Source organism: Antechinus flavipes, chromosome 6 (genome assembly GCF_016432865.1).
Source record: "Antechinus flavipes isolate AdamAnt ecotype Samford, QLD, Australia chromosome 6, AdamAnt_v2, whole genome shotgun sequence".
NCBI lineage: Eukaryota > Metazoa > Chordata > Mammalia > Dasyuromorphia > Dasyuridae > Antechinus > Antechinus flavipes.
In genome coordinates this window covers 244,945,130-244,970,086 of record NC_067403.1, presented here as the reverse complement: position 1 = coordinate 244,970,086, position 24,957 = coordinate 244,945,130, and the positions used below count along the sequence as shown (strand labels likewise).

General features: G+C 32.5%; 1 protein-coding gene across 1 annotated transcript; it reads right to left on the bottom strand.

Annotated features, from left to right (window-relative positions):
* Positions 1–11,337: 11,337 nt before the first annotated feature.
* Positions 11,338–12,307, bottom strand: LOC127540323 (olfactory receptor 10AG1-like). The gene has a single exon (XM_051964965.1). The coding sequence runs from the start codon at positions 12,271–12,273 to the stop codon at positions 11,338–11,340; it is 936 nt and encodes a 311-aa protein (XP_051820925.1). The 5' UTR covers positions 12,274–12,307.
* Between the last annotated feature and the right edge of the window lie 12,650 nt (positions 12,308–24,957).

Below are 24,957 nucleotides of genomic sequence, written 5' to 3'. Positions count from 1 at the left end.
GACATCAGATGATAGCGTTGAGTAGTATATTAGTAACTCAAACAGGAAACCTGGAAGGGAAGGAATTCATTCAAGTCTTCTAATCATGTTGAATCATTTTCAAAAAAATATCTACTCCTTTCTGCTGCATTCAGGTGGGATTAAATTAAGTGAGAGAAAATTGTACTGAAGTTATATAATTTAAAAAGTCATAGAAGAGAGAATGACAACAATGAGAAAACAAATCAAAATTTTGGGGATACAGTCAAAAGTAGTTCTTAGGAGACATTGTGTGCTTCTAGATGCTTACATGAATAAAATAGAGAAAGAGAAGATCAATGAATTGGACATGCAAATGAAAAAGCTAAAAAAAAAAGTTAACCCTCCAATTAACTAACAATATGAAATTCATTAAATGAAAGGGGGGATAAATAAAATTGAAAATACAAAAACTATTGAATCAATGAGGAAAACTATGTGTTGGTTTTATAAAGAAGCCAGACAAATCGATAAACCTTTAGTTAGGAAAAAAAGAAAAGGAAATTATTAGTATGAAAAATTAAAAGGTGAACTTTCCACTATTAAAGATTAAATTAGAACAAGAATAAGGAGATATTATGCTTAAGTGTATACCAATAAATTTGATAATTTAAATAAAATAGATGAATGCTCAGAAAATGTAGATAATCCAAATTAACAGAGGCAGAAATAAAACAATTAAATAGCACCATTAAAAAAAGAAATTGAACAACCTATTAATAAACTGAATAAGAAAAAATCTTCATGGCCATATGGATTTACAAGTGAATTCTCCCAAATTTTGAAAGAATACTTAACTTCAATCCTATGCAAAATATTTGGAAAAATAGGGAAAGAAGTCCAATCAAATTCCCTTTTTTGACACAAATATGGTTCTGATACCTAAACCAGGTAGAGTCAACACAGAGAAAGAAAATTATAGAAGAATTTCCCTGATGAATATTGATGCAAAATATTTTTTTTAATTTTTCAAGCTTTTTATTTTCAAAAGATATGTATGGATAATTTGGCAATATTGACCCTTGAATATCCTTGTATTTCAGATTTTCATCTCCCTTGCCCCACTCTTTCCCCAAATGGCAAGTGATCCAATATATGTTAAACATGTTAAAATATATGTTAAATCCAATATACTCAGCTAAGCTGAGTATTTTTTTCCATGGAAGAAGATGGATATTTAAGGAAATAGAGGAATTCCATCTGTTTCTAAGGAAAAAAAAACAGACTTAAACAAAAAATTTGATCTGCAACAACAGGAGTCGAGAGAAGTAGAAAAAGGTAAAAGGCACTCACTCTTGAGTACTGTACTTTTGTTGTGGGTATACATAAAAACCATATGTATAATTTGATTTTACCGATATAACATAAAAAAGGGAAGTAGAAATGGAAAAGGGATAGTGTCAAAAAAAGGGAAGAGGGGAGATAAAATGAGGGAAACTACATATGACAGTGAGACAAAGGAAACCTATCATATATGAGAGAACTTAGAGAGGGGGAGGAACATTGTGTGAATCCTACTCTCATCAGAGTTGGTTCAAAGAGGAAATAATTGATATATTTGTTTTACAGAGATTCTTCTCTCACTTCATTAAAAAGTGGGAGAGTAAAAGGGAGAAGGAAAAAGAGTAATAAGGCAAGGGTACAAGAAAGGTGAAGGGATTCAAAGGGAGGAGGGAGGAATACTAAAGAGGGAGAGCTGCGTGGTGTTAGGGGGACCAGTAAGTTTAATTTTAGGGAAGAAGGGAAGGAGGGCAAGAAAAAGAAAAGTATAATCTGGGGATATTAGGATGGCAGGAAATACAGAATTGGTTATTTTAACCATAAATGTGAATGGGATGAACTCTCCCATAAAGAGGAGGCAGATAGCAGACTGGATCAAAAGTCAGAACCCTACAATCTGTTGTTTACAGGAAACACATTTAAAGCAGGGAGATACATACAGAGTAAAGGTAAAAGGCTGGAGCAGAATCTATTATGCTTCAGGTGAAGTCAAAAAAGCAGGGGTTAACATCCTTATCTCAGATCAAGCAAAAGCAAAGATTGATCTAATTAAAAGAGATAAGGAAGGAAACTACATCTTGCTTAAGGGTACTATAGACAATGAAGCAATATCAGTATTAAACATATATGCACCAAGTGGTATAGCATCTAATTTCCTAAAGGAGAAGTTAAGAGAGTTGCGAGAAGAAATAGATAGCAAAACTATAATACTGAGAGATCTCAATCTTGCACTCTCCGATTTAGATAAATCAAATCACAAAACAAATAAGAAAGACATTAAAGAGGTAAATAAAATATTAGACAAATTAGGTATGATAGATCTCTGGAGAAAACTGAATGGTGACAGAAAGGAGTATACTTTCTTTTCAGCAGTTCATGGAACCTACACAAAAATTGACCATATATTAGGACATAAAGACCTCAAAATTAAATGCAGGAAGGCAGAAATAGTAAATGCTTTCTTTTCAGATCACAATGCAATAAAAACTACATTCAACAAAATGTTACATGTAAATATACCAAAAAGTAATTGGAAACTTGTTATGAGTTCAAATGTGGGGTCCCTGTTCGGGCGCCAAAATGTCAGAGTTTGTTCTTCTCAAAACACAGCCGGTTTAGCTTAGAGCCCTCCGAATGTCTCCAAAATCAAAGGTTCTGTCCTTTAGCCTCTGCCTCTGCTTTCTTCTGCCTCCAACCAGCACAGAGATGGAATGAATCTCTTGTCTCCTTCACTCGGGGCTCGGCTAGCTTTCTGGTGAGTCTTTCAGACCAGCTTGGTCTCAGTGGGGGGTGTGCAGGAGCCCAGCCACCTACCACAGTGGTGTGAGATGAAGATGAATCTGGGTGTCCACTGAACTCTTGACTCGTAGCTTCTTCCTCTGAAAACTCTTCTTCTGCCAACAGCCAGCCAAGTGGAAAATATTCTGCCTTGCCTCGGAGAGAGGGCTTCTGGCATAACTCCACTGAAATCTCGACTTGTAGCTTCTTCACTCTGAAGAACTACTTTGACTGGCCCATTGAAGCTCTATTTATGCTCCTTCAAGAGAGGGATTGTGGGTTTTCTCCCATAGTGCTCTCTGGCCCAAAGAGCTTCAAGGGAGGTATGAACTCATTGAACTCCAATGAGTAAAGGTGTGAACACAAGCCTTGTATTAATTAGTTTTACTTAGTACCTTGTTTCAGGTTCTGCCCAAAACATCTTCTTGTAAAATTAGATCAACTCTAATTAGTTAGCAGTTAGTAAGGATTCCAACAGAAACTAAATAATCTCATCTTAAAGAATGATTGGGTGAAACAGTAAATTATAGACACAATTAATAATTTCACTCAAGATAGTGACAATGATGAGACATCATATCAAAATTTATGGGATGCAGTCAAAGCAGTAATAAGGGGAAATTTTCTATCCTTATCTATGAATAAAATAGAAAGAGAGAAGATCAATGAATTGGGCCTGGAACTTAAAAAGTTAGAAAAAGACCAAATTAAAAACCCCCAATCAATTACTAAACTTGAAATTCTAAAATTAAAAGGAGAAATTAATAATACAGAAAATAAAAAAAAAACAAACTATTGAACTAATAAATAAAACTAAGATTTGGTTTTATGAAAAAACCAATAAAATTGATAAATCTTTGGTAAATCTGATTAGAAAAAGGAGAGGGGGAAATCAAATTGGCAATCTTAAAAATGAAAAAGGAGAATTTTCCACTGATGAAGAGGAAATTAAAGAAATAATAAGGGGTTACTTTGCCCAACTTTATGCCAATAAATTTGATAACCTAAGTGAAATGGATGACTACCTCCAAATATATAGGCTTCCCAGATTATCAGAGGAGGAAGTAAATTGCTTAAATAGTCCCATTTCAGAAAAAGAAATAGAACAAGCTGTTAATCAACTCCCTAAAAAAAAAATCCCTGTGACCAGATGGATTTACATGTGAATTCTACCAAACATTCAAAGAACAATTAGCCCCAATGCTTTATAAACTATTTGAAAAAATAGGGAATGAAGGAGTCCTACCAAACTCCTTTTATGACACAGACATGGTACTGATACCAAAACCAGGTAGGTTGAAAACAGAGAAAGAACATTATAGACCAATCTCCCTAATGAATATTGATGATAAAATCTTCAATAAGATATTAGCAAAAAGACTATAGAAAATCATCCCCAGGATAATATACCATGATCAAGTAGGATTTATACCAGGAATGCAGGGCTGGTTCAATATTAGGAAAACTATCAGTATAATTGGCCATATTAATAATCAAATTAACAACAACCATATGATCATCTCAATAATTGCAAAAAAAAAAGCATTTGATAAAATCCAACATCCATTCCTATTAAAAATTCTTAAGATTATAGGAATAAATGGACTTTTCCTTAAAATAATCAGTAGCATCTATTTAAAACCAGCAATAAGCATCACATGTAATGGGGACAAACTGCAACCATTCCCAATAAGATCAGGAGTAAAACAAGGTTGCCCATTATCACCGTTACTATTTAATATTGTATTAGAAATGCTAGCTTTGGCAATAAGAGTTGAGAAAGAGATTAAAGGAATAAGAATAGGCAATGAGGCAACCAAATTATCACTCTTTGCTGATGATATGATGGTATACTTAGAGAACCCCAGAGACTCTACCAAAAAGTTATTAGAAACAATCCACACCTTCAGCAAAGTTGCAGGGTATAAAATAAACCCACATAAGTCATCAGCATTCTTATATATCACTAACAAAACCCAACAGTTAGAGTTACAAAAAGAAATTCCATTTAAAGTAACTACTGATTGTATAAAATATTTAGGAATCTATCTCCCAAGGGAAAATCAAAAACTTTATGAGCAAAAAACTACAAAACACCTTCCACACAAATTCAGTCCAGGCTAAGAAATAGACTAGTTGATCAATGGAATAGATTAGGTTCAAAGGACAAAACAGCCAATAACTTTAATAATATAGTGTTTGACAAACCCAAATACACCAGTTTCTGGGATAAGAATGCACTATTTTACAAAAATAGCTGGGAAAATTGGAAATTAGTATGACAGAAACTAGGCATTTTCCCACACTTAACACCGTACACCAAGATAAGATCAAAATGGGTTCATGACCTAGGCATAAAGAATGAGATTATAAATAAATTGGAAGAGCATAGGATAGTTTACCTCTCAGACCTGTGGAAGAGGGAGGAATTTATGACCAAAGAAGAACTAGAGATCACTATTGACCACAAAATAGAAAATTTTGATTATATCAAATTGAAAAGTTTTTGTACAAATAAAACAAATGCAGACAAGATTAGAAGGGAAACAATAAACTGGGAAAACATTTTTACAATCAAAGGTTCTGATAAAGGCCTCATTTCCAAAATATATAGAGAATTGACTCTAATTTATAAGAAATCAAACCATTCTCCAATTGATAAATGGTGAAAGGATATGAACAGACAATTCTCAGACGAAGAAATTGAAATTATTTATAGACATATGAAAATATGCTCCAAATCATTATTAATCAGAGCAATGCAAATTAAGACAACTCTGAGATAACACTACACACCTGTCAGATTGGCTAGAGTGACAGGGAAAGATAATGTGGAATATTGGAGGGGATGTGGGAAAATAGGGACACTGATACATTGTTGGTGGAACTGTGAACACATCCAGCCATTCTGGAGAGCAATTTGGAACTATGCTCAAAAAGTTATCAAACTGTGCATACCCTTTGATACAGCAGTGTTTCTACTGGGCTTATACCCCAAAGAGATACTAAAGAAGAGAAAGAGACCTTTATGTGCCAAAATGTTTGTGGCAACTCTGTTTGTAGTGGCTAGAAGCTGGAAAATGAAAGGATGCCCATCAACTGGAAAATGGTTGAGTAAACTGTGGTATATGAATGTTATGGAATATTATTGTTCTGTAAGGAATGATCAGCAGGATGAATACAGAGAGGATTGGCGATACTTACATGAACTGATGCTAAATGAAATGAGCAGAACCAGGAGATCATTATATACTTAAACAATGATACTGTTTGAGGATGTATTCTGATGGAAGTGGATCTCTTCAATAAAGAGAGCTAATTCAGTTTCAATTGATCAAAGATGGGCAGAAGCAGCTACACCCAAAGAAAGAACACTGGGAGATGAATATAAACTGCTTGCATTTTTGTTTTTCTTCCCGGATTATTTATACCTTCTGAATTCAATTCTCCCTGTGCAACAAGAAAACTGTCTGGTTCTGCACACGTATATTGTATCCAGGATATACTGTAACCTATTCAACATGTAAAGGATTGCTTGCTATATGGGGGAGGGGGTGGAGGGAGGAAGGGGAAAAATCAGAACAGAAGTGAATGCAAGGGATAATGTTGTAAAAAATTACCCTGGCATGAGTTCTATCAATAAAAAGTTATAAAAAAAAAAAAAAAGAAAGGAAGACTTAACTGATCACCTCCTCAAAGAGCCTTCAAAATTAAAACTCCAGGAATATTATGCCTCAGTTTCAGAACTCTCAGACTAAGGGAAATCAGAAAAAAAGAAACAATTCAAATACCAAAGAACCACAATCAGGATTATTGAGGACCTAGCAGCTTCTACCTTAAAAAACCAAAGCCTTGGAATCTAATATTATGAAAGGCAAATGAATTTGGATTATAGACAAGAATAACCTATCCTGCTAAATTGAATATTATCTTTCAGGGAAGAAGATGCACATTCAATGATATACGTGGATTTCATCTATTTCTGAAGAAAAGCTCAGAACTGAACAAAAAAATGATCTTCATTCACAGAACTCAAGCATGAGAAGGTAAAAAAGAAAGAACTCTTGAGAATTATAATACTGTTATGGGTATACTTAGAGCGTATAAATATAATTTGATTTATTATAACAATACAGAAAAAAAGAAACTAGAGAAGCAAAGGGATTTGTACCAGAAAAAGAGGAAAAAGGAGTTAAAGGAATTACATCTCATGAAGACACAAAGAAGATCTATTATATTTAAGGGAAAGAAGGGAGGCAGATGAGCATTTTATGAATCTTACTTTCATCAGATATTGGCTAAGAGAGAAAATCAGACACATTAAGTTTCACAAAGAAATTTGTCTCCCTTTAGAGGGAAGTGGGGACGGAAAGGAGTAAAGAAAGGGGAAGACAAATAGAAGGGAAAAGAAAAAAAATATTAGGGGAAAGATGTAAAAAAGGGGGGCTCTAAAGGGGAAGGGTTATTTGAGGGAGGGGGCAAAATACTGAGGAGAAGGGAAGGGGAAAAAGAAAGAGAAATCATAACTTAGGGTAAATAAAATGGCAGGAAATACAGAGGTAGTTATTTGTAATGACCGTGTATTTAAAATCAGCTGGAGTCAGGAATTCAGGTTAAGGGAAAAATCTTCAATATTTATTGAAGTGAAGAGATGAATAAGGATTGCGATAGCAATATGGGCAGCTGCGATGGGAAGCCATCTAACAGAGAGAGATCTGAGCTGAGCAAACTGTTGCAATGGCAATGCAAAAAGTCTCTCTTTCCCCTTCCTTTTCCACTCCCCTGCCTCCACCCACCAAAATCGCCATTTCCTATACAACACATCAGGACTTGCACAAAGAGTGGGCGGGGGCCATTCTTTCTCCAAGCTTATTAATAGACTATGGTCCAATTACTATTTAGCCTCATGTGCTTGGGACCTCAGTGCATCAACTCAAGCCTCAGCCCATTACAGTTATTTAACTGTGAATGTGAATGTATTGAATTCTCCCCTAAAATGGAAGCAGATAGCAGACTGGATTAAAAGCCAGAATTCTACAATACGTTGTTTAAAAGAAAACCATTTAAAATGGGATTGACAATAATGGGAAAACTGGGACATTAATAAATTGTTGATGGAACTGTGAACAATCCAGCCATTTTGGAGAGCAATTTGGAACTATGTTAAAAAAAGGTATCAAACTGTGCATTCCATTTGATATAGCAGTGTTGCTATTGGGCCTACATCCCAAACAGATCTTAAAGGCCACACATGAAAAAAATATTTATGGAGGTCCTTTTCATGGTGTCAAGAAACTGGAAATTGAGTGGATGCCCATCAGTTAGAAAATGTCTGAATAAATTATGTTATATAAATGTTATGGGGTATTATTGTTCTATAAGAAATGATCAACAAGATGATTTCAGAGAGTTCTGGAGAGATTTACATGAAGTGATGCTAAGTGAAATGAGCAGAACCAGGAGCTCATTGGACACAGAAACATCAATATTACACAATGATCAATTCTGATGAACATAACCCTTTCCAACAATGAGATGACTGATACTAGTTCCAATGATCTTATGAGAAAAAGAGCCATGTACACCCAGAGAGAGGACTGTGAGAACTGAATCTGATCACAATGTAGCATTCTCACTCTTTTTATTGTTGTTTGCATGCATTTTTTCCTCATTTAATTTCTTTATTGATTTAATTTTTCTTGTGCAGCAAGGGAATTGTATAAATAAGTTTATATATATTGGATTTAACATATATTTTGACATGTTTAACATATATTGGATAACTTGCCATTTAGGGGAGAGAGTGGGGGAAAGGAGATGAAAATCTGAAACACAAGGATATTCAAGAGTCAATATTGCCATATTATCCATACATATCTTTTGAAAATAAAAAGCTTGAAAAATGAAAAAAAAATATTTTGCATCAATATTCATTAGGGAAATTCTATAATTTTCTTTCTCTGTGCTGACTGTACCTCATTTTCATATCACTATCATATTTCTGTCAAAAAAAACTAAGAATTTGGTAGAATTTCTTCTTTCCCTGTGTTTCCAAGTATTTTGTGTATTATTGGAATTAATTATTCTTTAAAAGTTTGTGAAAATTAATTTCTAAATCCATAGTGTCTTGGAGAATTTTTCTTAGGAAATGACTCTGGTAAGATGGATTCTAGGCCTTATCACTTCTTCTTAAACTAAATCATAAGTCCCTTCCCTTTCCCAGACTCCTGTTTGAGATATTAATATACCACTCAACTCTGCCATCTGCTGTGTGCAAGAACTCCTATTCCTTGGCAATCATTCCTCATTTATTCTTAGAATTTATGGATCTTTCCATCTGTTCTGCAGCTGAATTCTCTTTTGTACACATATATGTCTGTGTCTCTGAATTTTTTTTTTTTTGTATACACCTACATACTCACTCCCACCCTATATCCCATATACACAAACACATCTTCATCATTATCTGAGTCCACAAAAATATTTTTAGTATGAAGGTAATTTTTGACATAGGGATATAATAATACAGTGATTAAGTGTCATAGAGAGGATAACATTCAGGGATCTCATGTCCTTTCCACTAAACTATACTTTTGCTCCAATATGAATTATTATCTATTACCATATTCCTCCTAACGTTGAAAAGGAAAACAGACTCCTTCTAAAAATAATCATTTGAATCATCACCACACTTTAAATAGAAATTTATCCTGAATTTTTTTTTTGTTTTCTGAAGAGAGTTTTTTCATGATTCTTATCACATTTTACTGACAGTGGTTTTCTGCCTTAAAGTCCAGTCTTCTAAACATCACTTACTGAGGCAGTGTTATATACTGGAAAAATCTGCACTTTCAAGCTAAGGGAGCATATGGGAACCCTGGATTCCTCGATTCCTAACTATAAATGAAAGGTCACTAAATTTGAATTATATGAATCTTAGTGATATTGTGAAAAAACAATATAGGAAATGGTAGAGTATTTTAACCATATTTATTTTATAAATTGATTGATTCAAATATTTGAAAATCTACTAGCCCTATGTACCTTGAAACAAACAAAATAACAAACAAACCAAAACAAACACCAAGAAAAATTGCAGTCAAATTTTACAACTATGAAGTCTATGAAAAACATACTAGAGAGTGCCAGACAGGAGCAATGCATTTATTGGGAAATCCCAATCAGCATTTACTTTGCAATTACAAATGTTAAGAATTAGAGAAGATAAAAGATTAAATCTTGGAAGATGATATTCCAAAAAAAAAAAAAAAAGGAATTAAGGCTATAACTAAGATTCATCTCCTGGAAAAAATAAGCATAAGAGTTCATGAAAGAAAAATGGTCATTAAAGGTAATAGAAGGATTTCAAAATTTCAAAAAGAGCAGACTAGAATTAAACAGAACATTTGATCCCTGATATCAATACCTAAAATTAGTCAAAAAATGCAATTTAAAAAGTGCAAGAAAACATAGCAGATTTTGTGAAGTTAGCAAATGAAATTACATATGTATGTATAGATATATACATATAAATAGAAGTTATAGGTATAAGATAAATTTAATAATATGACAGAAAACACAAAGAATAAATGAAAGGAGGAAAATGGAAACAGAAGGAAAGAAGAGATAGGATGGGGTAAATCATATCACATGAAGAGGAATGAAAAATCTATTACAGTGGAAGTAAAGATGAAAAGTTATGCAATGTGCATCAATTGAATCATACTTTCATCAGGATTGGATCAAAGCAGAAATAATACATGCAATCAGTTTCATATAAAAAGCTATCTTACCTTATCTTACCTTTCTCTCCTTCCCTCCCTTCTTCTCTCCCTCCCTGTATGTCTCTCTCTCCTTTGTCTCTCACCTTCCCTCTGTTCCTCTCTGTCTCTCTCTGTACCTGTCTCTCTCTATCTGTCTTTGTCTCTTCCAATTTATTTTCCTCAAGAACAGCTTAATTCAGGTGAAACTCCATGGAATATCATGCTCCCATCTCTAATGAGATCTTAGCCTAGCCTACTTTCCAGCCCAAATTAAGTTTTTTTTTTTTTTTTTTTCCTTCCTTCATTCTATGTTAACCTTGTTGAGGGTAGGGATTGTCCAGCATGAGGGCAGGGATTGTCTGGCAGTTAGCACCATCATTGGCACACAGTAAGCATTTGAATTGTTATTTGAATTATGCATGCAGTCATATACACATGAAGTGATCAATATTTAAACAAGTAAATTGTGAGCAAAAGGTGTAGCTTTGAATATTTTTAAGACAATAGGACAAAATATATTGAGGTTGCCTTTGCTGTTTCTGTTTATAGTAGTCACAACATGAGATAAAAGACAGTTTGAGCAACTCAGTGAAGGTCTAATAAACTAAACTACCCTTGCAGACCAGGTGTTGGGTATCTTTAAATATAATTTCCTTGACTTTATTTCCAAGTATGTTGCAGATGTCTTAGGAAAGAACAGCAATCTATTTCTTAGTAGTAATGGCAGAAATGGAGAGCAAAATTAATATATACATATATTTAGATGTGACTATTTGGTTTATGAATAACATGATTTTGGAAGGAGTTTTTTTAGTGCAAGGATTACATCCTTATTCCTCAGGCTGTATATCAGGGGATTTAACACTGGAGTCACAATAGTATAGAAAACAGCAAAGAGTTTGTCGGATTTAGCTGACTGACTGGATTTGGGACGCAAATACACAATACTAGCAGAACCAAAGAATAAAAATACTACTATAAGGTGAGAAGAACAGGTAGAAAAGGCTTTGGATTTCCCGGAAGTTGATGGTAGCTTCAGGATGTTGACTATGATTTTGAGATAAGATATGAGTATCAACAGAAAGGGAATCATGACAAAAAAGAGAGCAGTAATGTGGACAGAGATCTCTTTCTGATATATGTCCCCACAGGCAACTTCCAGCAGTGGTGAGGCATCACAGAAAATATGATTGAGTTTGTTAGGACCACAAAAGTTCAGAGAGAAAATCTGGCATGTGAGTCCTATCTGCGCTGGTGTCCCCGTGATCCAGGAGGCAATCACCAGTTGGATACATACCTTGTGATTCATGATGAGAGGATAGTAAAGAGGCTTACAGATGGCTACATATCTGTCATAAGCCATCACAGCCAGGAGTAAGCACTCTGCAATTCCTAGAACATAAAGGGAGCCAATTTGTACAGCACAGGACAGGAACGGGATGTTTCCCTTCTGAGTCCAAATATCCCTTAGTATTCTAGGGAGAGTGACTGATGTATAACAGATTTCCAAGAAGGAAAAGTTTCCAAGGAAAAAGTACATGGGGGTTTGAAGAGTAGGATTCGTCTTAGTTATAAAAATGAGCAGGCCATTTCCTATAAGTATACACAAATAGATGACTAAGAATGTTCCAAAAAGAAAACTTCGGAGGTTAGGAAGGTCAGAAAATCCCAGGAGAATGAATTCCACCACAAATGTAGCATTGCTTCTTTCCATTGTCAGAGTCTTCTGGCTGTGGAAATATTGAATGCAGAAGGTGCCAAATAACTTTCTTTCCCTAGGCCTTAGTTTATAACTTAGAAATATAGAAAGGGGGAAGTACAGAAGGTATTGTTCTAATGATCTCACATATCACTCTTAACTTTTACAATTTTTCTTTGAGTCTTCCCATCTATAACTAGCTTTAATATTCTATTCTTCAAAATCACTTCTAGGTGTTAACTTTATTTAGGTAGTTAGTTAACTAACTAAGTGTCTATATTCTTCATGTCCTCTGTTGTCAGAGTATATGCTAAAATTCTTTCACTGTCTTTCTTGAATATTTGATTGAAAATATGGATATAAGAAAATGTCATCTAGTAAAAAATTAAAAATCACAGTACATTTCATATGTGCTATCAATCACACCATTCCATAGTTAACATTTTATTTTCAAAGACAGTTCTCTCCAGATACCAAAAGCCATATCTATTACATAAGATATGAAAGAGAATAGATTATTTTATTAATTTCCCCAAGTAATCCTGGGCTTATATGCCTTATTATGTTAGTACTTTTAAGCTATGTTCATGTTTTGTTTTCCTCTATGGAAAAATTATTTTCCTAACCATCTTTCATTATCAGTCATCAGCTCTCAAACCCTGTCCCAGCTTTACTTTTTCCTCTGCATGACATTTCCTCATCATCTTAGCTAACACACATTTACCCAATTCTTGAATTATTAGATCATGAAAACAATACCATGAATTTCTAACTAGCATATATATGCCTTTTGCTACATTTTCATATATGTAAACAATGATGATTCCATGATTCTATATCTACATTAACTATTGCTAAGAGAAGTGAGCAGAATCAAGAGAACATTGTACACAGTAACAATACGATTATATGAAAATCAACTGTGATGACTTGGCTCTTTTCAGCAATGAGATGATTCAAGACAATTCCAATAGATGTGATGAAAGTGCCAGCTACATCCAGAAAGAGAACAAGGAAGAGTGAATATGGAGCAAAGCATAGATCTTCACCTTTTTGTTATTGTCGCTGTTGTTTGTTTACTTGGTTTATTTTTCCTTTCTCATTTTCCCCCTTTTTATGTATTTTTGCTAAAATGCAAAAATGGAAGTTTGTTTAGAACATTGTATACATTTGACCTCTGTGAAATTGTAAATAAGTCAAATTATGAAGTTGTTTTACCAGGGAAAATTGGCAGGTGCAGAGGATTTATATTTCTTTTTTTTTTCCCCTGAGGCAATTGTTAAGTGACTTGCCCAGGGTCACCAGCTAGGAAATGTTAAGTGTCTGAGACCAGATTTGAACTCAGAGCTTCCTAACTTTAGGGCTGGTGTATTATCTAATGCATTAGCTAGCTGCCCCTTAATTCATATTTCTTAAAGAATAACAAGAAAATACAAAAATATATTAATTGTTTTTATTTAAAAAGGTCTATTCTGAAACCTACATATGTTACCTCTCTAGCCATCATACTTTTTTCATTGTGGTAGCTTGGGATAGTATAAAACACTTGCAAGCCATACTCCCAAAACAAATATTTAAGTCTCTCTTTGGTGCTCATTATTTGTTATTTTGAACAAATAATTTAATTTTATTTTGCCATGATTTCCTCAACGTTATAATAAAATGATCAGAGTAGTTAACATCTGAGATCCCTTTCAGGTCTATGTCTATGATTCTCTGACCTGAGAATATGTCAATATCATTTAAGTTTTTAGTCTCATTCACTTTCAACATCTATTTCTGAACCTTATAAAAAAATGAAGCAAAACTTACTTTTACACTAGAAGGCAGATATGATTGAATTTCGTTTAAAATGCTATCATAAACTACATAAGTAAAATGCAGTAAGTTATTATAATCCTCATGTAATTGTTTTTTCCTCTATAAAAGGGAAACCATTTCCACTTATATCTGTCTTTTGTTATGAAGATTAATTGAAATGGGTCATTTAAAATATTTTAAAAATTGTAAAATTTGGCACACTTCAATTTAAAGACATCATTGTCATCACTATTAATTATTCATTATCATTTTACTTAGAATTTTGTCTTCCCAGTTGCAATTCTATTGAGAAAATCATTAATATCTTACACAAATTAACACTTGCATAGGTGAAAAATAGTTTTTAAAGTATGATAAAGTCAACTTATTGTCCACAGGCTCAAAGAAAATATCTTTGGGACAATTTCATCATATAGAAACCATCTCATTCAGAAATTGCTCTAATTTCATTAGATGCATTGCATGTTTTGAATTTTTTTATTTCACATAGATTTAAGAGCAAAAATAATTTTTTGTGGAAAAATCAATTTGTTCTTTCATTTTAATAGTTATGTAGGTAGAACTTTAAGAATTCTTTGATTGTTTTATATGAAACAAAGCATATATAGAGAATTTTGGGCAATAATCTTCTCTTTGTTGATGCAAAGTCCCAAGAATAATTTGATTTTGTATTTTCAATATGTAGATTTGTCATCTCTTGCTTAATAAACTTGCCAAACTTAAATTGTTGCTGTTCACTAGTTACAGTGATGCCTGCCTTTCTGGGATCCATTAGGGGGCTTTCTTGGCAAAGACATTGGAGTGGTTTGACAGTCCCTGCCCCAGTTCTTTTCACAGATGAAGAAATGGTGATCAACAGGGTTAAGTGACTTCTATAAGTTCAGACACACATTTAAACTCAGGAAGAAGCCCTAACATTGTACCACATAGTTAATGATTAACTTTAAAATTGGTGCAAGCATAGATTGTATTGTTTGTTTCCTACCTTCATTCCTTAGGCTGAAGGGCATTGATTGATAAGCCATAGTTCCTTAAGGAAAATATTTGTACAGTATTTATTGTTGATTATTTGGTGCCAGATTCTCTCTCTTCCTACTTGTGGAGATATACAGATTAATTCATCAGAATTAAAGGAACATATGTTACAATTACATTTTTAAAAAGAATTCTCATTAATCTCTATATTGCAAAATGTAACTTCATTCTAGCAATATGAATTTAAAATCATCTCATGGGAAAGGCAAGAACAACAACAAAACAACAACAAAACAAACAAAACAAGCAAATAAACAAAGTCCAAGCTTTAGCAGAAAGATTTGTGACATTTTAATAATGAACTCCCTCAAATAAAACATGAAACTACTAAAAAATTTTCCTTGAGTATATACTTTACATTCGAATTTCTTCAATAAAAAATAAATTTTTTTGCAAATAAAATGTTCAAAAAATTTATCTTTACATTAATAGCAAGAGTATCTTTTTGTCTATGGTTCTGCTGTTTCTATTTTCTTTCCTTTGATATCACTTATTTTCCTTTGCCTGCTTGCCCCATTCACACCCCCCCCCACTCATGTAAACGCATCTCTCACTACAAAATAGAGGTACATAAAACAAATCAGGAAAATAGCTATTTCACAAAATGCGTATCTCATTCATCTCATATTATTTCTATGCCAAGAAAAGGTAAGCATGTTTCAGTGGCATACACTACTTAATTGTGTTGCGTACTTTTGCAAAGAAAATCTTTGAAATAACTGAATGTTTTCCTAACAACAGGATTTGAATATAGAATCAATAAAAACAGTGTTCCTTTCCCTAGCTATTTGATACTTTATGGTCCTAAATGAAGTTTTAGTTTTTCAGATTTTGCTTCATAATTAAAATAAATGTGCTCTTGTTATTGACATACAAGATCAGACTAATATTAATGGTGAATAAAATAATGAAGTGAATTTCAGGTCTTGGATTAGAAAATATACAATTTAGTTAATATGTTCAGTGTTTATTCAATGAACAAAACATATTGAGGATGTTGGCAATTAAGACCTCCTTTTCACAGGGGTGTAAATAGAATTTACGGTTTCTACAAATATAAAATATCAGGAGATAGATTGCATTCGAGGTTCTCCTGCATTCCATGCCCAAGATCTGGGCCCAATAAGAAGCAGCTTCAATAAAGCATAAATAAGGGATAAAAGAAAACTAAAACAAAAGAGATAATTTTATTTGCATGAAATGAAATGTCTCTTGTTCCAAAAAAGTTAATGTTATGACAATTGAAAAAGAATAATTTTCATATATTCCTAAAAGCATTTACTTTTAAAAAGATAATATAAAGATCTATTATTCTTGTATGGATAAAATATTCTATAATATCAGCAGATTGTTTATGTTCAATAAGAACTGTAAATTATTATTAAAAACGTTAAAAACAATACTAATAAGAGAAATGAAAATTGAAATTCTTTGTTTCCTTTTTCACAAATCACAGAGTAAGTACTATGATAATGAGACATAATCAATTTTGAACTTACTAGAAAATATAAATTCATTATCATAATATTCATGGAGTTGTTAAGTCATATAAATATGAAAAACTCAGGAATAGTTCATGTGTGTAGTCAATTAAATATTCAAAATATTTGATTCAGCATCTTACTAATGTGGTATTATGTAAGTCAGTGACAGAAATGTCACACAAGAAGAGAATACTACTACTACTTTTTTTTTTTTTTTTTGGTGAAAGAGGAAAAAAAAAGTATTTATGAAAGAGGCTAGATTTCAATCCATGATGATTGAATGTGTATTTTCATATGAATATAATGAAATGCTATATTATACAGAAAATAAATGTAATGAATTAAAGGAGTAAAAAACAAGTTTAAATGACATTAGGGGAAAAAATACAACCATTCTAACAGCAGCCACAACCACAGTACTATGAATAAAAGGAAAACTAAACCACAGACTGAGTTCACATTAATTTCAATAGCAAATTTATTCCTTGAAAAGATTCATAGACATATTGTCTCCTTCTTAGCATTGTACTTCAGGAGAACTATGGTTGTGGAGAATTGAAAAAGTCATCAGTTGCACATATATAATCTATATTAGACTGTTTATATTTGAATTCAAAAGAAAAAAGTGTTAAATATTATTTTCACATGTTATGTGGAATAATAAGATATTTTAAAATAAAATTAAAGCATTAAAAATAAATTTAAAAGAAGTTATTAAATATGGTTTATTTAATGCATTCTTCTCTTTGTTTTCTTTATTACAAGGAATGTGTTAATGGTATTATACTAGGTGATAATTGTGATGTAGCAAAAAAGTAGGGGTAGTCATAAAAAAAAAAAGAGAAAAGACAAACAAACAAACAAACAAACAATATTGAATAAGAACTCTGATGTTAAGATAACCTTGGACTTCAGGGTGATAGTTTTCATCTTTAATTTTTTTTTGTCTAGGTACAGAAATAAGGCAAAGCATATTTGTGAGGGCATGGAAAGTTCATTTTTTGTGCATTTTCTCCTATTATTGTATATTTTAAAACTTTCAGGAACCTTCTGGATAAGTATTTCTACAAGCCTCTTCATAATCAGAGAATTTGAAGGTGAGCAAGCAACATATTTCACACTTACCTTTCTTAGATGAGTTCACAATTACCATATTGTTATTATTAAGGTTCTTCCTTTAATTCATATAATGAAAATAATATGGAAAATTATAACTAGTAAACATAAGATGCTTAACTATTTGGAAAACTATTTACATATATAATCTCTGCATCAAACTATGTAAATAACTTGACTAAGTGTCAGAGGCAGGTTTGAATTCAGGGATCTCCTGACATTTCTACTAATCTATTCTTTTTCACTCTTATGTATTAACATATCCTACTGTATTTCATCTAACTTTGAAAAAAGCAACCAGATTCTTTTTTAAAGTGATCATTAAGATCAAATCACTACACTGTTTAAGTAGAAATGATTCCTGACCTTCTGTGTTCTCTAGGGAGAGTTTTCCCATGAAATATCAAATTTTAATGAGAGTTGCCCTCTGGCTCAAAGTCCAGTCTTCTAAGTATCTTTGGAAAATCACTAAATGAGGCAATTTTACATAGTGGAAAAATATAAAGATTTGACCCATGGGAACATATGGCAACCCTGTCATTCTTAAATCCTAACTATTTAATTATTGAAAGGTCATCACTCTTCTCTTAATCTGCTTCCCCATTGTTTGGAAGAAAATGTTTTGAGTTATTTTAATCATAATCTTCTTGTTAAAAAAAAAACAGGGTGATAAAAAAGGCAGAGTTTTTAACCATATTGTTATCATGAAATTGATAGTAACCAATGCTTCAGTTCGATATTTGAAATGCAACCAGTTCCTTGTGTCTTGGTAATGTTTTTCTTAACATTCCCTAAGAAAAATAAAGTTTTTGGTATTACACAGCCTTCAGATATTCAGAATATATACCAGCAACCTCATAATGCATTGTAACAGAGACTACAATCACAGGCAACTCTGGATTATTAATTATAATATATGGGTTCAAATCCCTCTTTTCTAGCTTTTATAATTTTTTTTTATTTTTTGTATAATACTTTTTTATTATCAAAATATATACAAGCATAGTTTTGAACATTTATCATTGCAAAACTTTTTGTTCCAAATTTTTCTGCCCTCTTTCCCAAAACACATTCCCCAAAGACAGCAAGCAGTCTACTATGTTATACATATGGAATTCTTCTATACATATTTCCCCATTTATCATGCTGCACAAGAAAAATCAGATTAAAAAGGGAAAGATTGAGAAAAAACAAAAGGCAAATGAACAACAACAAAAAGTGAAGACACTATGTTGTCATGCATATTCAGTACTTAAAGCCTTTTCTCTGGGTGGAGATGTCTCTCTCCATCACAAGATCATTGGAACTGGCCTGAATCACATTGTTATTGAAGAGGGCCACTACTGTCAGAGCTAATCATTATTTATTCTTTTCTTTGCTCTATACAATGCTCTTTTGGTTCTACTTACTTCACTTAGCATCAGTTCATGTAAGTCTCTTCAAGCCTCTCTGTATTCATCCTGCTGGTCATTTCTTACAGGACAATAATCTTCCATAACATTCATATACCACAATTTACCCAACCATTCTCCAATTGATCAAAAGGTATGTATAATTTGATAACTTTGGGGGCATAATTCAGATTGCTCTCCAGAATGGTTGGATTCATTCACAACTCCACTAAAAATGTCCCAGTTTTCCCACAAAGAAAACTCATTTATCATTATTTTTTCCTGTCATCTTATCCAATCTGACAGGTGAGATAGTGGTATCTCAGAGTTGTCTTAATTTGCATTTCTCTGATCAATAGTGATTTGGAACACTCTTTCATATGAGTGGAAATAGTTTCAGTTTCATCATCTGCAAATTGTCTGTTCATATCCTTTGACCATTAATCAATTGGAGAATGGCTTGATTTAATATAAATTAGAGTCAATTCTCTATATGTTTTGGAAATGAGGCCTTTACCATAATGGTTTTAATTTCTTCTGAAAATTCTCTGTTCATATTCTTTGACTATTTGCCAATTGGAAAATAGCTTGAATTCTTATAAATTTGTGTCAATTCTCTATATATTTTAGAAATGAGGTTTATGAGAACCCTTAAATGTAAAGATGTTTTCCCCATTTATTGCTTCCCTTCCAATTTTGTGTGCCTTGGTTTTGTTTATACAAAAACTTTTTAGCTTAATATAATCAAAATTATCTCTTGCATTCAATAATGTACTCAAGGTTTTCTTTGACCACAAATTATTTCCTTCTCCACAGATCTGAGAATTAAAGTCTCCTTTGTGCTTCTTATTTGCTTATAATATCATGCTTTATATCTAAATCATGAATCCATTTTGACCTCCTCCTATAGGGTGTTAGATATGGAGCTATGCCTAATTTATACCATAATAATTTCTAATTTTCTTATAAATTTTTGTCAAATAGTGTGTTTTTATCACACAAGTTGAGATCTTTGGGTTTGTGAAACACTAGATTATTATAGTCACTGACTATTTTGTCCTATGAACCTAATCAATTCTAGTGATCAACTACCCTTTTTCTTAGCCAGTACCAAATGGCTTTCATGACCACTTATTTGTAATATACTTTGAGGTCTGGCACATCTAGGATATCTTCATTTGCATTTTTCATTAATTAATTTTTGGGACTTTGATTGTTATAGTATGAATAAGTAGATTAATTTAGGTGCAACTGTCATTTTCATTGCATTAGCTCAACCTACCCCAAGCACTTAACATTCTTCCAATGTTTGGATCTGACTTTATTTGTTTGGGAAAAACAAAACAAAACAAAACAATTTTTATTGTGTTCATATAGTTTCTGACTTCATCTTGGCAGGTAGAATTCCAAATATTTTATATTATCTATAATTATTTTCAATGAAATTTTTCTTTGTACCTCTTGCTTCTGGATTTTGTTGGTATCATATAGAAATTCTTATGATTTACCTGGATTTATTTTGTATCCTGCAACTTTCCTAAAGTTGTGAATTATTTCTAGAATTTGTTTTAGTTGATTCCCTAGAATTCTCTACTATCATATCATCTACAAACAGTAATAATGTGGTTTCCTCATCTCTTCTAACTCCTTTAATTCCTTTTTTCCCCTCATTGATGAAGCTAATGTTTCTAATACAATATCGAATTGTAATAGTTACATTGTTTCACCCCTGTTATTATTGGAAAGGCTTCTAGTTTATCCCCATTACATATGACACTTGCTGATAATTTTAGGTAGAAGCTACTCAGTGGAAAATTCCATTTATTCCTATCCTTTCTAGTGTTTTTATACCAATTGGTGTTGGATTTTGTTGAGACATTTTCTATATAAACAAGGTAATCATATGATTCCTGGTAATTTGGTTATTGATATATGATGGTTTGATTTTCCTAATATTGAACCAGTATTGAATTCTTGGTATAAATTCTACTTGGTCATAGTGGATTATCCTGGTGATAACTAGCTATAATCTCTTTACTTATATCTTATTTAAGATTTTTGCATCAATATCCAGTAGAAAAATGCATGTATAATTTTCTTTCTCTTTGTTGAATCTACCTGATTTAGCTATCAGCACCATATTTCTGTCAAAAAAAGGGATTTGGTAGGACTTCTCATTTTCCCTTTTTTCAGATAATTTGCATAGTATTGGAATTAATTGTTCTTTAAATGTTTGATAAAATTCACTTATAAATTCATCTGGCTCTGAAGATTTTTTCTTAGTGAGTTGATTAATAGGTCATCCAATTTCTTTTTTCTATAATGGACCTATTTAAGTAATTTATTTCCTTCTCTGTTAATCTGAACAATCTATATTTTGCTAGCATTCACCTATTTTATATTTATCATATTTATTGGCATACAGTTGAGCCAAATAGCTTCAAACTATTGCTCTAATTTCCTCTTCAATGGTGGAAAGTTTCCCATTTCATTTTTGATGCTAGCAATTTGCTTTCATTCTTTCTTTTTTCTAATCATCTTAAATAAAGGCCTATATATTTTCTTGGGTTTTTCATAAAAGCAACTCTTAGGGTTTTTTTTTTATTGTTTCAATAGTTTTCTTACATTTTATTTTATTAATATCAGCTTTCATTTTCAGAATTTCATATTTGTTATTTAATTATGGGGTTTTAATTTGTTCTTTTTCTAGCTTTTGTATTTGAATGCCCAATTCATTGACCTTCTCTTTCTCTATTTTATTTAAATAAGCATTTAGAGATATAAAGTTTCCCCAAAGAAGTGCTTTGAGATTATCCCATAAATTTTGTTATGCTGTTATTTTTATTATTACTTTTTAAACTTTTTAATTTCATAAATTTAGTAAGTTATTTGTCTCATTTAGATTAATCATACCTGAATTCAGCAGAAAGGAGGAGATTATTCTCAAAATTGTTCACTTTGATTAGAAAACTTGAATGAGCACAAAACCACTAATTATAATGATTCTGGTAAGATGGAACAATTCTGGCCCAGGTCAACTTACTTCTTTCTTTCTTTCTTTTTTTCTTTCTTTCTTTCTTTCTTTTTTCTTTCTTTCTTTCTTTCTTTCTTTCTTTCTTTCATTGTTTCTTTCATTCTTCCTTCCTTCCTTCCTTTCTTATAATCAAATTTCACAATTATGAAATCAAGTTAAAACATATTTCAGGGTGCCAGACCAGAAGCAATGCATCTGGGAAGTCGCAATCAGCATTTATTTTGCAACTGCAAATGTGAAGGATTGGAGAAGATCCATGATCAGATTTTGGAACATGATATTCCATAAAACAGTGGGCCTAAGGCTACAACCAAGAATCACTGCCTGGCAAAATTAAGCCAAAGAGTTCAAGGGGAAAAAATGTCATTCAAGGAAGTGGATTTCAAGCTTTCAAAAGAAGCAAACTAGAATTAAACAAAACATTTGATCCCTGACATCAATACTCAAAATAAATCTAAAAAGGAAATTGAAAAAGTAGAAGAAAATATAGCAGCTTCAATGGAGCTGAATTGTTTACATTCAAAAAATGCTGTTATCACTTGTAATTCTTAAACATTATACTATTAATAGTATACCTAGAAGTTATATGTATATAGACTGTGAGAACTGAATCTGATCACAATGTAGCATTCTCACTCTTTTTATTGTTGTTTGCATGTATTTTTTTCTCATTTAATTTCTTTATTGATTTGATTTTTCTTGTACATTAAGATAATTGTCTAAAGATGTTTATACATATTGGATTTAACATATATTTTAAGATGTTTAACATATTTTGGATCACTTGCCATTTTGGGGAGAGAGTGGGGGAAAGGAGATGAAAATCTGAAACACAAAGATATTCAAGGATCAATATTGCCAAATTATCCATACATATCTTTTGAAAATAAAAAGCTTGAAAAATTAAAAAAAATATTTTGCATCAATATTCATTAGGGAAATTCTTCTATAATTTTCTTTCTCTGTGCTGACTGTATCTCGTTTTCATATCACTATCACATTTGTGTCAAAAAACCAAGAATTTGGTAGAATTTTTTCTTTCCCTATGTTTCCAAGTATTTTGCATATTATTGGAATTAATTGTTCTTTAAATGTTTGTGAAAATTAATTTCTAAATCCATAGCATCTTGGAGAATTTTTCTTAAGAAATTACTCTGGTAAGATGGATTCTAGGCCTTATCACTTCTTCTTAAACTGAAGCATAAGTCCCTTCCCTTTCCCAGATTCCTGTTTGAGATAATAATATACCATTCAACTCTGCCATCTGCTGTCTGCAAGAACTATTACTATTTTTAGGAATAGGATATTCCTAATAATAGAATTTCTCCTATTCCTTGGCAATCATTCCTCATTTACTCTTAGAATTTATGGACCTTTCCATCTGTTCTGCAGCTGAATTCTCTTTTGTACACATCTATGTCTGTGTCTCTGAATTTTTTTTTTTTTTTTGGTATACACCCACATACTCACTCCCATCCTATATCCCATATACACAAACACATCTTCATTATTATCTGAGTACACAAAAATATTTTTTTAGTATGAAGGTAATTTTTGACATAGGGATATAATGATGCATTAATTAAGTATCATAGAGAGGATAACATTCAGGGATCTCATGTCCTTTCCACATTCAGGGATCTCATGTTGTGGTGAGCTTTTTCTTCTCAAAAAGCAGCCAGGTGATAAAAGTTCAGATCTTTTATTATCTAGCCCGGTTAGCTTACAGGCCTATCTCTCTGCTTGGTTCCAAGAGCTCTCTCCGAATGTCTTTAAATCCAAAGGTCTGGTCCTTCAGCCTCTGCTTCTGCTTTCTTCAGCCTCCAGCCAGCTCCAGTCTTCATGTCATTCCGGTGAAATCTCGACTTGTAGCGTCTTCCTCTCTAAAGAACTCTCCGACTGGCCCATTGGCCTATTTATGCTCCTTCCAGAGAGAGGGATTATGGGTAGTTCTACTTAGTACCTTGTTTCAGGTTCTGCCCAAAACATCTTTTTGTAAGATTAGATCAACTCTAACTACTTAGCAGTTAGTAAGGATTCCAACATCTCCCCCTTTCTTTTGTTTTAAAACATAGGGGGTTCCTGAGGGGGTACACATAAATCCATCAATATGGGCCAGAACTTTGTAACAGATATACATGGTATACATAAATCCATCAATATGGGAGGCATTATACATAATTTACAAAAGCACACAGCAATATAACACAGGCTAGTGGTAATGTAACAAATAACATGAATCAACATGAAAATTTAACTACTGCAAAAAGTCTCATCAACAATCTATCATCTCAAGAAATCCAATGATTCTTGCAATTGCTTAAAATACATAAGCACATAGTAATATAACACAGGCTAGTAGTAATGTAACAACATAAATCGACCTGAAAATTTACAAATGTCCATAAGTCCTAGAAATAGTCCATAAGGAATCCATTGTCCATTAGTTCATGCGCCAGGAATCTAATAATTCCTGTAAGCTCTGAAGTACTGCAAAAAGTCTCATCAACAATTTTTCATCTCAGGGAATCCAGTGATTCTTGCTGGTTTTTCAGGAACTGAAAGCTGAAGATTTTAAAGTTCTTTTGACAGTCTCATTGTTAGCCATCTGATTCCTTTTCCACCTGTGGAAATATAAGCAGATCCTCTTCCCCCAGCAGTTAATCTAATTCCCTTCTATTTACCAAATTTGGGATTTCTCCTCATCATCTGGTAATTACATTGGAGTCGTTTGCATTGGATATTGTCTTGTTGTCTTAAAAGACCTGTATTCTTCCCAACTGTAATCCTGATTGCTTTTCTGTTGGTTGATGACATC

What these genes read in the sequence shown, in the direction of transcription:
- LOC127540323 (XM_051964965.1), bottom strand. Translation starts at nt 12,273, where the DNA reads ATGGAAAGAAGCAATGCTACATTTGTGGTGGAATTCATTCTCCTGGGA.